Source organism: Bombus pyrosoma, linkage group LG14 (assembly GCF_014825855.1).
Source record: "Bombus pyrosoma isolate SC7728 linkage group LG14, ASM1482585v1, whole genome shotgun sequence".
Lineage (NCBI taxonomy): Eukaryota > Metazoa > Arthropoda > Insecta > Hymenoptera > Apidae > Bombus > Bombus pyrosoma.
The window spans coordinates 8,709,233-8,726,165 of NC_057783.1; the positions used below are offsets into that span (position 1 = coordinate 8,709,233).

Consider the following 16,933-nt stretch of genomic DNA (forward strand, 5'->3'; position numbering starts at 1 on the left):
ATAATTCTTTACTGAGAAAACAAAACCATTTTTCGAGCGATCGATCAAAATTTGAGATGCTAGTCCTCGATTTCCATCAAACATTTTTTCACTGTAAACAAAGCTACGCGTGTCGTATCATGATCATTCGCGATATCGTGACAACGTAAACCAAACATTAATGTTAATCAGGCCAAAGGTACAGTAGTTTCAAAGTACTCTCTCTCTCTAATGCTAAGTTGTATAAGATCCATTTCCACGTGAGCAAAATACAAACAAAAATTTGGCAAACTTTGAACGCAACTGGATTCGAAATTCATGTATGAGGAGCATGAATACGGCCATAACTCGTGAATCCGTTATTTGCATTTGATTACGCTGCATCATATTAACAGTTCTAAGGAGCTGAAACATTTGAATAATTTCCATTGTAGTTTCAGGGTGTGCATTTGTCGTAACAAATTCGAAGCTTATATACCAGTGTACGTGCTTTGAATGTAATTTCGTTTACCGCTATGCAAATCCATTTCGAAAGTTAATTCATTTCTATACATTGACATCGAAACAATAAAATTAACGTATAGGATGTTATTCCGTATTGATCACTCGATTCTAAGTCAATATCGTTATCTTTGGAAGAAAGTAGATCGAACTTAAGATAACATACATTAAAAAAAAAAAAAAAAAAACACGTCGGTTTATCGAATTAAATAGTTCGTTAATGGAAAGGTTTACATTCGAGATCTTATGGAAGATAAACTGTATTTTTATCTATGGCAACGTCGTGGTTTTCGTTATCTAAGATTAGGAATCATGCATGCTTATATACGAAATGTAAATATCCAAAACGATCTCAAACGAAATTAAAAATTAACCTGTAACTTTCCGGTCGAGGTCTTGTGCTGTTGACGGTATAGTGTCCCATTTTGTACGTTCTCCCGTTTTTTTTTACGTCGATCATCTTTTTCTGTTGCCAGAAGGCAAACTCACTTTCTAAGGTCGGTATAACTTTGCGCAGATAATCGTAGTCCCCAGTAAAGTCCAAGTATTTTGATACCTATCAGTTAAAATCAAACATTATTATATGTACAATATCTTTCACAGAACGTAATTGTAGTGTAAAATTCATTTGTAGAACCTATTATGCAATAACAAAATTGGCACTTGCAGATATCAATCTTTATAAGGTTATTTAATTATTTCGAAAGTTTTTTAAATATATATACATAACTAAATATGTAATAAATTAATATATATTTTAGAGTCATTTAAAATTTCTTGAGTTCGAGTTACGAATGATCAAAGTATTCGAACTGGTTAATATAGTAATTTGAGTGCTACTCGAGCGCCTCCAGTACAAATCGAGCAAAATCGTAATTTATAAACGTTGGTACATGTCCATGTCCAGCAAACTTCTGCGATATTTCCGATCGTTGTTCAGAACTTCGATATCTTTGGAATAAACAGACGTAGCTGCAATCAGACTATTCTTAACGAAAACACATTGGAGGGGCTGGCATTCGGAAGTAGAAATTCTGCTGTATCGAACTTTTCGAGTGCGGTACTACGGAACAAAGTTTCGAAACGCGCGTCATAGACTACAATAGTCTTGGCTAGCAGATTTATTCCACTAAACATTTCTTCCCGGCATAAAAGCACTGTTACCTGAACTTTTTTAATTTGATTCATTATCTCGTCAACTATCTTATCTCTGGATTTTCTGTTTTCGAATTTTACAAAGAATCATTAGCATTTAAAATTATAAAAATATTTATCGAATTTATCTCACTTGATTAGCGTTTTCTGGTAAAACGACTCGTTATTTTTAATTGAAACATCCAACAGAGATACGAATCGCGTTACAAAATTTCAGACCAACCTCTTTATCTCGATCGAGTTTAAAAGATTCAGAAAATAAAGAAAGCAAAGGAAAAATGAAATATCCGAAGTACAATTCCAAGAGGAATGCCTTTCGGCTTTGCCAAAAAGTTGGTTGGAAGAACTGTATACATTCACGGAAATCCTTTTACCACATTCTGAAATCTTCATACGCTGAGGGAAATAATTTTCTCCGCGTGAACTAAAAGAGTTTGCATAAGCATGATTTTCGTGGCTGTCGCCGGTTTTCTGGGTTTATTCAAACGAGTGCATCGAGAGTGACTCTAAATTTCACGAGTTACACTCTTCGCCACGAATCATATTTCTTTTCCTCCTTTTCTCATGTTTATAAAAGGCCGCGTTTATTTCCTAGAAATGCCATGACCTGTTCAAGTTATTCGGTTCACGTGCTTCTGCGCAAACAACTTCTACTTCTCTGTTTTTGGTAATATCAAATTTATTTGTCAGGATAAGCGGTAAAAAATATGTCTCACCATTCTTATATAATTAAATTGAATTTCAAATTAAAAAGTTCTTTGTTCGACTAAGATTACTAGACTCCAAGTTCGCTTATTGAATTCCCTATAACAGAAGTCCGACAAACTTAATTTCTCTTTCATTTCAATCCTTGCAACGTTATACCTACAACAAAACCGATAATAATAGCAGCGAGCCGACATTCGTCAACCGCGAGATATTAATATCTTTTTCACGGTACTCCATTGCATCAAGGAGAGAAAGAAACAGGAAAATTCAACAATTTCACTATGAAAGGACCGCTACGGTTATATCGATCTCGGTCTTAAATTACAGACATTTTCCGACTATTGAGTTTACCCAACTCAATTGTGTGGAAATCTTCCAGTGCTAGTCTCGCCACACCACAGGAAAGGAAATACGAAAACTTTTAGCCGATGTTACCTCGAGGAAGTCGAGTTTCAGGCAACTTTAAAATTCTTGTTCCCGCGAAGTCTCTGCGACAAACCGAGTGCAGGATTCGACGACTACAATCCTCGGGTTCTGTATCATTCGCGTCGCTCGTAGAAATTTCGAAGGACAAGCCGCGGTCAAATGACCTTCAAATTCGATGGAATATGTCTCGATGAGATAGAGAACCGACGTTAATTGACATTCCAAACAACATTATCGTTTAGTGGCGTCCACTCGATCTGGCGGCCGAGCAGATTTATTTTTCGTGAAAAAAAATTATTCCTTTCGTCGATTCGTAGTTATAGCGAATTTTCGGGAGGAAAACAGATCTTCGAGAAGAACGAGGAGGCTGCTACCTGTTACGTAATTTTTCAGAAATTCCAAAATACAAAAAGCACAAGTTGCTACGATTAATCAAAAAAATTAAGCGAGTTACGTGCATTGCATGGTTCGTTTATTCGTACATATCAGTTTGCATGATTTTTTCTCTTAAATTATTATGGGAAATATTCGTTATTGTTAAAACGATGACTAACGGACAAAAAAAAAAAAAAAAAAGAAAAAAAAGAAAAACAAGAAAAGAAAAGAACGAATCTGTTTGCGGTTTGGTAGATCCTATATATTTGGGTTGTTACGTACATATGTACACGGTTGAGAGAGAAAAACGAGTTTAAAGTCAATATAAAAAGGTATGACGTACCATGAGATGTATTAGGGGTGGTTGGCTCCTCATGAGGTAATAAATTCTACCACCGTTGGGTATGAACCCATATTTCTGCACCATGTATAAGAAATTGTCTATCATTCCCCTGGCAGTTTGATACATGTCGGATAACAGTAGCCCTTCAATCACCCAGTAACTGTCCCAATAGTAAAACTCTGTCGGGATAAAAGAACATTGTCAAAGTATATTTTAGTACTTCTGGCATTTTTACAGATTCGCGTTTAAAATCTTACGATTTATAGGGGTTAAATCAAGTATATTTTTGCATCGGAGAAAATTTCAAATTTTTGGTAATTTGTTTTAAAACTGACCACCACTTCGGAATACTATATTTTGTATCACTACTTAATTTGCATACCGTTCGTGATTTATTATTAATATATTCACTGGCGGTTGCATATCAGCTGATCGTTCGAGTCAATCGGATTATATGTTAAACATGAAATACAATAGAGTGGAACATATAGCTGAACCTATGGTATCGAGTTGCACAAAGTACAATGGACGACAAGTTTTATCTTCATTACAATTACAAAATAGGCATAGTTAAAAACTAAAATTCAAACATTTGTTGCAAATGTAATATTTTACAAGCAAATAAAAAGAGATAATCGGTTAATTACTAAACCAAGTAACTTTTTGACAAATAAATAATTTAATGTTTAGCAGGTCTTTAGCGGTAAAAGTTATTGGAATCTGTATGATGTATTAGACATTGGAAAATTTATTTTACCTTTGAAACGACCACCAGGAATTATTAAACCATTGGGCACGTAAATCAGACTATGTCTATCCGGCTGCCTGGCAATTTCAGGATTCACCTTCCTCGCCAATTTCTTCCAAATTTCGTTCAGATCTTTCGCCCACTCGTAGTACTTGGGTTCTTGGATGCGTTGCAAGATCGAAGGATTATTCGTCCAGTCTGGCAGTGTCCAGTTTACTAGCTCGTTCGACGAGACGAAATTTTCATTGACATATTGAGTCAGTTGGCTTTTAGTCGGTTTGTTGTTCGTTTCTTTCATCAACTCGTAGAAGCTACAGGGAGTGAAAAGAAACACGATCGTCTAGTTAGGCAATCATAATAATGAAATGTAAAGAAAATCTATCAGAAAGATCCACTAGTATAATGCTGATGATAAATATTCTTTTTTACTAAAAGATCGCTTCAAGAGAAAGTAGCATTCCTTAACTCGAGAATTATTAGACCGCGGATTTTTTATGCACTTTTAAGAAACTGGAATGTGGAAAATTACATAGAATACACATAGTATGGAAAAATATAAAAAACATCCAAAGTATAGTGGTTTCCATAATATTTAGTAGGTAAACCAAGTTTCTATCAAAGTTCTATTTTTTAACTGAGTTTCTCAAAAGTATGAATTCGCATAAAAATCCGCAGTCTAATAATTACTGACCTGTAATGAATGAGATTGTAATTGAAGTGCCATGCTAGTGTTATAAATTTCCATTTTACATATTTCTGTTCGCAGAAACGCATAAGACATAAAATAGAACTTTTATCTGCATCTAATATATTCATAATTTAGCCTTGCCCCTGGTACAGGAACGATCAGTTCCATTGATCGTTAACACTAACCTTACGATGAGCTTTACGTTCTTCCCGAATTCGCTTTACAATGCTCATAAAACGAGAGAGAATTTCGCGTTCCGTTCGAGCCAGCGAAAATTGCCAGCCGTATCTCTCGAACGAGACATTCGCCCAAAACGATGTTCGCTTTATGCCGGTGGGTTGGCCGCAGAAAACGAATTGATCACCGAGAAAATTGCAAAAAGGTGCAAACGTTCTATAGTTCTCGATACGTTTTTCCACATTCTACAAGTGGCAAATTGTAAGAATTTTACGCATTTCCAAACTTTTTTCTCGTGGCAACGCAATGTCGTGAGAACGTTTTATCGTTGAATGGAGAAGAAAGATTGATTGATCGTGCATTCATTGCCGCAGCAACCTTTGTGTCGTTTTCAACCGAATCGTATTCTTCCATTGTTGAGAAATCTTTCAACTTGAGAAAGATTTGAAAGAATCATTGATACTTGTGATTACTTATTTCCATCGTATGCGAATAAATTTCTTAAAATGTTAAAAATGCTTTCCTTGATTTATTTAAAACAGAGATATTGAAATATCAAAGATTCCAGAATCACAGCAGAGTTAAGAAAGGGAAAATTGTTAAAGAGGACAACTGGAAAACTGGAGACTGCTGATAGATTTATCGAGACAATTAATTTTAACGATCCTAAAAATTTTACGTTTCAGCTATCTCATAATCGCAGGAATTTATAGTTTCCCCAAGTACTTGTTATTTTATCGGGTAAAACTTTTATTCGCTTGCAGTGGCGGTTATTTAATAGATATGGTTATCGCAAGATCGAATTGGGCTGCATTCGACGATAGGATAAGTTCACGGAGTAATCCGCTACGATGGAAGTGGACGAAAGCGAACGTAGCCGAGTATCGTAAACTGGATACTATAAAAGTCCCAGTAAACGGAGTGATTTAACGTAGGAACAATTTAAAAACGCGTCTGGTCACCGTGATTTCGTTTTCGGAGCGATCGTAAATTGTAGACGGCTTTGTGCCGCTTATTCATGTTACGCGGAAAGAAAGAAGGAACATTGGAATTTTATCTTAAGTGAAATGAAGCTCACTCTACTATTTAAGATCACAAAATATCGAGCAATTGTCTCGTTTGTGTATTCTTTTATTCAGAAAAATGAAATGTTATTACTCATTTATGCTGAGTTGATAATAATTGTACGACACGCTCGATGAAACGTTTACGATATTGAAAGAAATTCTGTTTAATAGCAACAAGTTTTAATTGCGTTAAAAATATTGCTGGTTGAACTTACTTGGCGAGAGTTATTTCAGGATCGTTTATCTGTTGAAGATCGACGAACGTCTTGCTGTCGCTGTAGATATTAGATAGCTGCACAGTTTTCAGTAGTTCTCCGGTACAATAGATCTCGCTGGAAAACAAAAATAAATAAATGACAAATCTATCAATCTGGAACCATCGTAATGTATTTGTCTTGTGTACTATTCTTATATAATTTCTTAGATAGCAGTGTTCTCAAACGTAATATCAGAATTATAAACGTAATCATAATGAGTTATCGCCGTAGCCGTAGACAATAGCATGAATCGATAATCTGATTACATTGTTCAACTGTTCGCTAAACCGATTAACTCGCGATCCGATTTTGGTCGTATTCAAAGATCATTCGGCAAGGGATAAACACAAAGTCTATTAGAAAATCCTAATCAAATTCTATTTTATTACAACCGTATACACGGTACATTAAACCGATGACATTTATATAACTGTTACCGATGAAAATTTGCATGTATATACGCGTAAAGGCTAGCGAAACACATACGCATATATAAAACATAAATCAATTTATGTTTCGTGACTCTGATTCTGACGTTATTTGATAGTTAAAAGGCAATGATTTAACTATCAAATAATTGCGCTATAAACACAAAATGTAAGTATTTCGTGTTACGACGTACGTTTTCGTGTTATGACGCGATCAATTCAATCTCGGTAGAAAACTATTGTTTCTACCTCCGACTAATATGCTCGTTTTATCTATCGATCTGCGGTCTTATCTCAGCTTTATCACACGACGTTTAAAGAGCGAAACCTCGAGAATCGTGTTTATGGAATACATTGCCGTTAGAAACAACTTTTATCTGCTTCCATCGAATCACACGAGACCATCCAACCGGAGATTCGTTGAATTTCACGGCGCATGCACGCGCACTGGAATAAAAAGGTTTGTTTCTACAAGTCACGGTAAATTTCGAGATTATAAAATTCTGTTCGTAGAGAAGTCTGGTCCATGTCAAAGAACGTTTCATTGTCACTGTACAACTGATATTTCTTGTTTAATTTAATATTTCCTTGAAGGAGAAGAAAATAAAAGAATTCTGTGCTGAGATCTAGAAAAATCGCTTGATTTCCTCTGACGTTATCGTTTTCGTTTGGAAAAAAAAAAAAGAAAAAAGAGACAAAAAACCGAGTGTCCTCCATTCCTTTCAGCTTTCGAATTCCTTTTATCTTCTTTGATCTTGCATTGCATTTTTTCTCTCTTCCCTTCGCAAGATGAAAAGAGGACAAAGATGATAACGTAACTACCGCTGGTTGTCGCACCCTAGATTTCATACTAACCACCGCGAGCCACAAAAGAAGAAAAAAGGAAAAGGGAAGAAGAAAAAAAAATATTACGGAGCTGTCGAGATTGTCGACCTTCGTCATTCTGTTACAGTTTCCCTTTCTACCGGATGTATACGAGCGTTTTATCTTTGGCGTGTTCAGAGAAAGCTATCGGAAGTTTACTTTTGATTGATGGAATCTTGCTGCTAGAGCTTTCAAAACTCCTAATGGATGACACACTTTTCTTTTTTCACAATTCGACAGTTACGCGTGCACGTTAAAATATACGTGTATCCAAGCGTTTTTCTCCCATGGGACGTACTAATTCTAAAAGTAAATGTACGTAATACTAGATTTCCTGTATCTTTTGTCGTTATCGTCGTGGTGTTATATTTTTCTTGATTGAAAATAGGAAAGCGTTAAAACTCGTTATTAATAGCCGACAGTCTTCGGGAAATGTAAGAAAATATTATACGGTGTAGAACATGTAAAATTATAGAGAGAAAGATAAGAATATAGAGGATACTACGAGAAGCTGGACGATGAAACAAATCACGAACTTTCCATTTCGGGGTGGTCGCCTCTCTATGGAGGAGCCACTTCTTCAATCGTTTCGAGAATATTTCGGATAAGGTAAGCCGTTTCACCCGAGCCATGAATTTCTTTAGAGGCTACCTGCGTCCTCTGTTATCGTTTTATCGTTTGGCCGGATGTACCTTCGTCAAACTTGTACGTGAATGTCCGATAGAGAATTACGCACCCGTCTGGGATCGAAATTTCTTCGCAATCCCGTCATAAAAATTCCTATACATGTTTCATGAACCCTCAAGCTACGTATATATTTTACATATAATGAAAATTTATAAAGTAACTTTAGGAAACGCGAGATGTTCGATTAGCAAGCTCCCTTCAGGTTTTGTCTCAATTTTCTGAGAGCTCTTAAGGGGTTTCCATGGTTTCGTGTAAAACCATCGCCCTTCAATACCGATAACCGATATTCTTGAATAAAAAGCAAACGACGAATCATCATTACGAAGCCCTGTCCCGATTATGCCTGTCCTCCCAGGCCCTTTGTCTCCTCTTTGTCTGTTTGCCCGGCTGATAATGTTTCGAGAGCTCTCCTTAATTAATTAAGGTTATTTCGTGAAATCGACATCAGTCGAGCTGCAAGTAGGGAAAAGATGGTGAATTCCGCTTTAAAAAAGGTTCCTCGGGGGTTCCTTCAATCGACATATTCAACACTCCTCTCTCTCTCACACACACACACACAATCCAGAATAAATTGCCTCTTAAATGCGAGTCCCTTGCGAGGTTCGAAATGAAGTATGTTTATAATATTCAACCACTTAAATCGTGGTAAACGTTAAGTGTTAAACAAGATGTATAAAATAAATTAATCAAAATTGGAATTACATAGAATTTGTGATATACTATTATCATTATACATATATCATATGACAATTATCAAGAAAATTGGCTTGTTACGGTGTATGATATATTTTATCAGTCCACTTTATTATGGTTTTCAACTGGAGAGACAAATTACTCGCGCTAGGGTATTTGACTTGTTCTTTCTTTCGATCGTTTCCTCTTTGCCTCTACAAATCTATTATCAACGATACATCGATAAAGTTTCATGATACCCGTCGGTCAGAGCGAATAAAGAAAATTAATATGAAAGAGGGAAGACAATTATTAAATAACAATTAAAGGCAAATTTCAAGATACAAATCTGTAGACTTGAAACGAGTATCTCGGAAAGTTTCGCGTGTCTAACAAATTTCGTTATATCTTCAGCGAATGAGGATTCACGGTTGTTCGCTGAACTAAATCTGCTTTCCCTTGTAATTTGAGATACACGCCCTCGCAACATTTCCACGCTGCCACTAACTCTTCGCCTCTGAGGAATTTCGGATGATGCTCTCTGTCAGAGAAACGCCGCTTAAGGTCAGGCAGGTATGTACTTTTCAACAACGAACTACATCCAAACTTTGAAATATGAGTAGCTAACTTCCTCCAAGGAAATTATGTCAGTTACCTTGATCGGGAGGAACTCGGTTATATGTTTATTAGACGCGTCGTCTAGTTATATTTCATGAATCTAGAATGATAGATAACGACGATGAAAACTTGACCTAAAAGTGGTAAAGACTAAAGTTAAAACTGGTCTGCGACGATACCACGGTAACTTTTGTATGTGTTTATACGTACTATGTTTGTATGTATTGCAAATTCCATAAGAGATTCTTATATTGTTGATCGTTGAATTATATTATTGACTGTTGAAAAATCAAGTAAACATTAAAAGATACACTGGCATCGAATCGATAAGATTAATTCTGAAAAAGATAAATGTCGAGCCATGTATTCTTATTGCAACTGAAAATGGTTAAATCAGCGTTTAAAAAGTTGGAAATAAGATTAACAGTTAAGAAGAGTCAAAGAAAAATTTTCTCACTAAAATAAATTTTACGCGCATACATCAGTAAGAGGTGACCTTATTTCCAGCAAGAAGGGATAAATATTCCTGTTTAAAGAATTATGCAGCTGACTGTGTCAAGATATTATGCATACAGTGTCGTAAATAATATTCAAAGTTCTCCAAGTAACTTTGCCGAGTATCACGACTTTTGTATATTTTTACATCCCTTGGAAGTAGACGATAGGAAAGTTCGAGCAAGAGTAGCATAGCACGCACATTTGATGACAGGCGATTTTGTAAATAATATACAAACGAAGTAATATAACACCGGAGATGAATCTATGAGACGTTTGAAATTCTAGCTGCGATAAAACAAAAGTGTCAAAGGGGTTGAACTATGGTTGTTTCCGTGTTTAAACGGTCGATAACGCTATTATGTCCGTTTATTAAACACCTCGCACGTTCTCATATATTCTTGTAATGACCGTGGTTACGATTATGGGATTATAAAGTGGGTTTTCCCACGACGCTATTATACGACAGGCTGCGAGAAAGACGGGAAATTATGTTAAATCTTAGAAATGGAAAAGCATTTTATAAAAATATCCTTCTGATCTACATCGATTCCAAAGCTAAAAATTATGTTTGCGAGCACGATAAAATCTTATTTAAATAAATAACTTTACTTAGAATTAAATAATAAATACCAGAACAATATATAATATTTAATATCTATAATATTAGATATTTCGTTACAGAATCTTAAAAAAAATTGTTGAATTTGAGACGTTGATTTTTCACGAAAAGTCTGCACGATAGAAAGTTAAGAGAAAGTCCTGTTACCACGATAATTATCTACCAATCTGGAAAACCATGAAACCACTGAAAGAAAGCGATGGCTTGATCAAAATCAGAGTATCAAACAGCGAGTCAATCGTAGTCGTTTGCTCAAAATGATTAAACTTGAAACCAAATCTGGCTGATATCGTAAATTTCACGGACATAAATTACGCAAAAGCTCTTGGCGAATCGCCATGAAAACGCGAATCACAGACAACTCGTGTAAACCATACCTATTCGACCATCAAATTCTGCAAAGTATCTCGTAAATTAGCAACGAGACGATCGGTCAATTAAGTGCGAAGCTCGATCTAGGACCGTTAAGAAACTCCGATCAAACCGGAATTCCAGTAATTTCGTGTTCCCTCGTAAAATGATCCACGATCCACGAAACGTCGTAATTTTCTGCTTGCAGAAACGTCTATAGACGTTTCAAGTTACTAAGATCCACGTCTTAAAACGGATTAAACTTTCTTCCTCCATGATCCCAAAAGTTGTAATTGTTTTGGCTACATAATATTCTTTAAATCAACTTTAAAATTCGCTTTACTTCGTTGATATAACATTTTTGAGGATCTGGACGATCGTGGTTATCATTAGATTGATAGAAAATCGGTTGTATATCCTGAAGAAAGTGCAAGCATCGAGATAAAATAAAGGGCGCACTGGAAAGTATCGCGTATTCGATAGAATAGAAACAGTTTAAATAATCTCTAAGCTAATAAAATTCATCGTACGTTGTTCTATATTATCTAAAGCGAAAAACACAAGCAGAAGTATATAGAGATAGCATTTAACAACGAGAGCTTCTAAATCAGGGCATAATGAAGCGCATAGACAAGCATTAAGTGAATTTACTTGAAATCAAAACCTCCTATAAAATAATTTTATTCTATAACTTCAAGCTATTAATTGTACCATTAATTACAGAATATTGTTCGAATATCGAATTCGTGAGACGTTTCGTAAATCGTCATCGTTGTATGGAGAATGATAAAATGAACTAATGAAACGAACAGCGACATTTATTTTCATTTAACGGATAATACGTATCTATGGATAATGCGTACACGCTTAAGGTCTTTGCCTAAGGAACCATTATCGATTTCTGGATTATCGTTAAGAGTATCCTGGGGTGGTACACAGATCAATATATTCAGCATTGGCGAGGATTAAAACTATGAATTGAATTGGATCAAATCAGATGGTTAACAACGACTGTTCACGTAATTGGAAGTCTCTAAAGCAACCAATTGGCTGGTAAGCCAAGTAAATTGCACGAAGAACAATGATTTTGTGGCTTACCTGCTAGCTAGAAGGCAATATATTTCAGAGAAACAAGGTGATTCGAGGGTGGCAGCAGATTGATAAGGAAAAAAGCGTTGGGAAATAACACCGATGTATTCTTTTATATTGTTATATTCCACTTTCGGGAATTCTGTTGTAATATATTTCGTATTCGTTTCGATTAATCTCACGTTGAACGGAGATAGCAATGGAAGATCTCAGCGTTTGAATAGCTTCAATTGTAAAATATCTTAAAACGCAAGTATATATATCATCGAACGTACACTTGTGGTAATGGAAATTTCCAAGATTATCGTATGGCTATATAGTTAGTATTATGAAGTAGTACGTATTAATCACAGAATTCCAGATAAAGTATTATTCAACTTGTAAACAATCTCTACATATTTCCAAACGTCAAGATGTTTACACGGATTGCATATTTTTGACACAACAAGTGGAAAAATGGTAACCAGGTCAAATAGAATATAAATTATATAAAAATTGAGTAACTCAACTCAAACCGTTGCGAGATACCTACACCACAGCCCGTGATATTAATCATTCAATTATGCTTTTATTTAGCGCAACTTAGTCGTATGTTACTTATGTTCGTTCGCAGAATTCATTCAGTGTATCGTTCGCTGATTTTACCGAACACAGTCAAGATCGGGAATCTTTTCCTAACTTCAATTCAAATCCTCGAAACGGTGTCCTAGGAACACTAGCTATCCATTCACGTAACGGAAATTCTTTTAAACGTACAGCTCGCTGCTTCTCTTTGAGAATCGGTACGCAAGACGCAAGCACCTTAACTGTATGGTAAATTTGTACGTTGTTGAAATAACATTACTTTACACGAAACACGTTGAAATTTCCATTTATATTTGATTCTCAGCGATACGGAACATAATTCGGAAAAGCATTTTCGAATCATATTTTAACAAATATTCTTCGCGAAAGCTTTATATCGCAGCGATTTCATTCGCTATTATGTATGTACGTAGAAGCAATTTTCGAGCAATTCTATTTGCAAGATTTGCAATTTGACGTCAATAAAAAGAGACACAAGATATAATATCGATAATGTGGAAATTACATTCGTTGGATAATTTTGCGACACGCGAAAAATTTATCGTTTGTAATCGATCGGTATTCAGCACCCGACCCGATTGGATGGTTGTAAATTTTCTCGGTAGAATTCTGTAATTTTGTTTGCACGTCAATTTCCCGGGTACGATGTCTTTGAGGAATCGGGTGGCTGAAAAAAAAAAAAAAAAAAGAAAAACAAGTAAAACGCGACAAAATTATGTATTCAGCTTCAAGAGCTCGAGTGTCGCCAGATTCGTTTCAAAGATGCACCGTGTGTAACGTGAGTTGAGTGTGCTTTATCGTACAGGTAAACCTGGATCTATAGGAGCAACAGGTAAAACGCTGAGAAATTTAAGTCGATAATAGAATTCGATACATTCGCTGCCAATGATATTTTACTTTGAGAGAAGTCCACGGGGCTTTTAAGTCAAATCAATATACCGTAAAATTCGGACAACTGTAAAAAATCGCATAATATAAGTACTCTTTATCATTTTTCTGCTCTTCCTTTTTGATTTTTTACAAAAAGAGAAATTCTCTACAGTCGAGTTAGAGCTTAAATCGAGTAGCAGAAATTTTAGAGAGAGAAAATAAAAATTATTGAATTACTGTCGTTGGTAGAGTGCTATCGTGCAGGGTAAGAATCATTGTATGTAATTAAATTGCTATTGCGTTATTATTTACGAGACAGATACGCATAACCAAATATTTCTGTAATAAAGAAGCGATCATTTTTCTAAAAGTCCCTTCTAACTTAGTCCTTCATATTTTGGTTGGTGACATCTCGTTAAAGAGTTTTCGCATGCTTTTTTCGAATTTCGAATAGAACGTCGATTGAACGTTAGCAAGATTCTCCGGAGACTAACTTCCTTTTTATGAATCGACTCGGGCAAGAAGCAAATCGAATTGATTTCTTGATCGAAGTAATTTGACCTTTCCACCCTGCCTTATCACCTTCTCGATACGAGATTGAACTATTCCGAGGTTTCACGGGTCAATTGAAGAGTCGATCGCGCTTGTCTATTTCTCCTTCAGTTTTCCTTCTTGCGACGATTTTCCTTCGATTTATTCTGTCTTCATCAACCACCGTTAGACGAAAGTCTCAACAGATTGATCTAGCAAGATCTTCGCTGCTACACAGGATGGAAAATTTCTTCCACAAACGGAGTCTTTCCTCATCCACGTATCTCTTTTTCGTTGCTCTTCTTTGCCGTTAATATTCCATGCGTTCGTATCTATCGGAGCACGAAATGAATTTCGAAAATGGTATGCAGAATGCATAAAGATTATAATTGAAAGCAGGAATTGCAAATAATGAAATGTATAAATTTAAATGAATCACGCTGAAAGCATTAAAAAGAAAATTGGTTCCCATCTGATTACCGGAATTAATCAACATTCGATACGGATAAATCTAAATGATCATCGACTTTTGAATGGAAAATATTTCGATTGAAAGACAGATGAGCGGTGTAAATATTCGAAACTATTCCTATCAGCGGAACAAAAAGGCGAAGAGTATATCAAAAAGCATATAGCTCAGTTACGACGAGCAGCCGGATAGAAATAAAGCGTCGAGGGAAATTCCCAAGCGTCAACCAAGCTTCTTAAAATTTTTCAAGCTCGATACTTTTCGTAACCGAGCAAAAATTTGCATGACTATGCCTCTCTGTGTACCGACAGAGACAGTAGAAAATTAGTAACTGTCCTTGTTGGTTTAGAATCAACGATTCATGTTACTTCTTTCCTTTCACTTTTTTGAACCGTCTGCTTTTATCTTCGTCCTATTTTCGCAGCTTGTATTTTGTCTTGGCAATTTTCCGGCATTCGGTGCACCCTTAACACGTTCCTTTTAAATGTTCCTCGTTTTGGAACAACGTTATTTTCAGGAATTGTCATGGATCTCGCTCGAGCGTGTTAATACGTGGCTAGGTTCTTGTTAGAAAATCTGATCTACAAACCTGATTCGTTTGACGAATCTAGTTACATTCCTCGCAAATTGTGCAGGATTTTGGTATCCTGATATTATCGACTTAAAGTGAGTACATATAAATACTGTTATTCTTCTAAATTAATTTCTGAATTCCTATATTGGCAGCTTCCACGAATCGCACGAATGTTTTAAGATTCAAACAATTCCTGAATAATCAAGTAAAACAAGAGAGAATTCTCTAGCACAGGGAGATTCTTATTATTTCCTGGATAATTAATGCAACGCAAAGCTTTTTGTAAGTATATCAACGGTAACGCCGTTATATGTCGCAATGGACTGGTTCTAAGAGACAACCTAATATAAAAAGCCATTATCGACTGCTTACTTATGTCGAGTAGGACAAGCAACGTTTCGTAACGAATTCATGACAAGGACATGCCTGGAGTTTCACTTCTTTAGATGTCTGATCGATCCACTATCATAATTATAAACATTTTTACACAGCCAAGATCTTGGAGAGCAGGAAGACTTCGAAGATAGACGTAATACTGAAACGTTGAAACTTGAAGAGAAAATTCTCGATAATATTTATTTCCCTGTGCTCTCATTTAAATTTGACACTTTATGCAGCTGGGACCATATTTTACTGCTAGTACCGGCTTATTGCTCGAGACATATAGATCTGCAAGTTTTTATGAGCTCGAACAGCTGCGAAATAATTTCAACCGATATCTTCAGCATGCCGAAGCAATAAAATTCGTCCGTTCTATTTCCCACGTTTCATCGGTCCATTCCGTTTCTTCTTCCAGCGCGCGATATATTTCTAACAGTCTAACGCCCTACAAAGGAACAGATACTCGCGTATAAGAGCTCGTCACGTAATAAGAATTTCAATGTACTCGTGCTTGGTCCTTTTTATTGGCGCATCTTCGATCCTACGAGGAAAATACCGCGGTTCGTGTGCACCTCTTGAAACAACCTTCAATCCGTTCTTCATCGCCTTCTTCCATAATACATGACGACATGAATACATTCCTTCCTGTATCTCTTTGAATGTTAGCAAATCGGTGAATATATGGAGAAAAGTTTGACGTATGATTGCTGTTCTACGTTAGTACGTAGCGAGCGTATATCAAGCCACAAGGAAATACCTGCCTAAGCGTTCAGGAAAAGTTATTTTGTCAAACTGATTCACGAATGTACAAATTATATTTTTTTTACAAATGCAATTATTCCCATTATTCTAGGAATTCTAGCATTTAAGAAGAAGAATATTCAATTTTTCCAAGGCATTTCTTCATCTAAGAATGTCTAAGATTCTTGAATAAATGTAAAATATCTCGAGTTTGCACAAAAATTTATGTAAAGAGTTTATACAGCTGATACATATTCTTCCCTCGCTAAAGTATGTATTCCTGGAAAAGAATGCTTCGCGAACGTCGTTCCTCGAATTTTAATAATATCCCTTATATCGAGTTTTGAGAAGCTACGTTATATATAGTAAATCCTGTTATGAAGTAGGTATATGTTCGTTTAGAGAGTGCGTGATTTACGCGGCGCATCTAAGCGATAATAGAGGCAAATTTTTCTCAAGAAAGAATATTATTCTTGGTTATATAAATGCACACACCTTTTCTATACCGATGATAACTATATTATTCGAATGC

At 35.8% G+C, this 16,933-nt stretch overlaps 1 protein-coding gene across 1 annotated transcript in view; it reads right to left on the bottom strand.

Annotated features, from left to right (window-relative positions):
• Positions 1–16,933, bottom strand: part of LOC122574586 (trehalase-like) — a 31,976-nt gene that overhangs the window by 9,147 nt on the left and 5,896 nt on the right. The window contains exons 2-5 of the mRNA XM_043742307.1: positions 6,383–6,499; positions 4,245–4,546; positions 3,488–3,666; positions 855–1,036 (exon numbers count right to left, since the gene is read on the bottom strand). Of these exons, the coding sequence (XP_043598242.1) occupies positions 855–1,036; positions 3,488–3,666; positions 4,245–4,546; positions 6,383–6,499 (780 nt within the window). The remainder of the gene's footprint in view (positions 1–854; positions 1,037–3,487; positions 3,667–4,244; positions 4,547–6,382; positions 6,500–16,933) is intronic.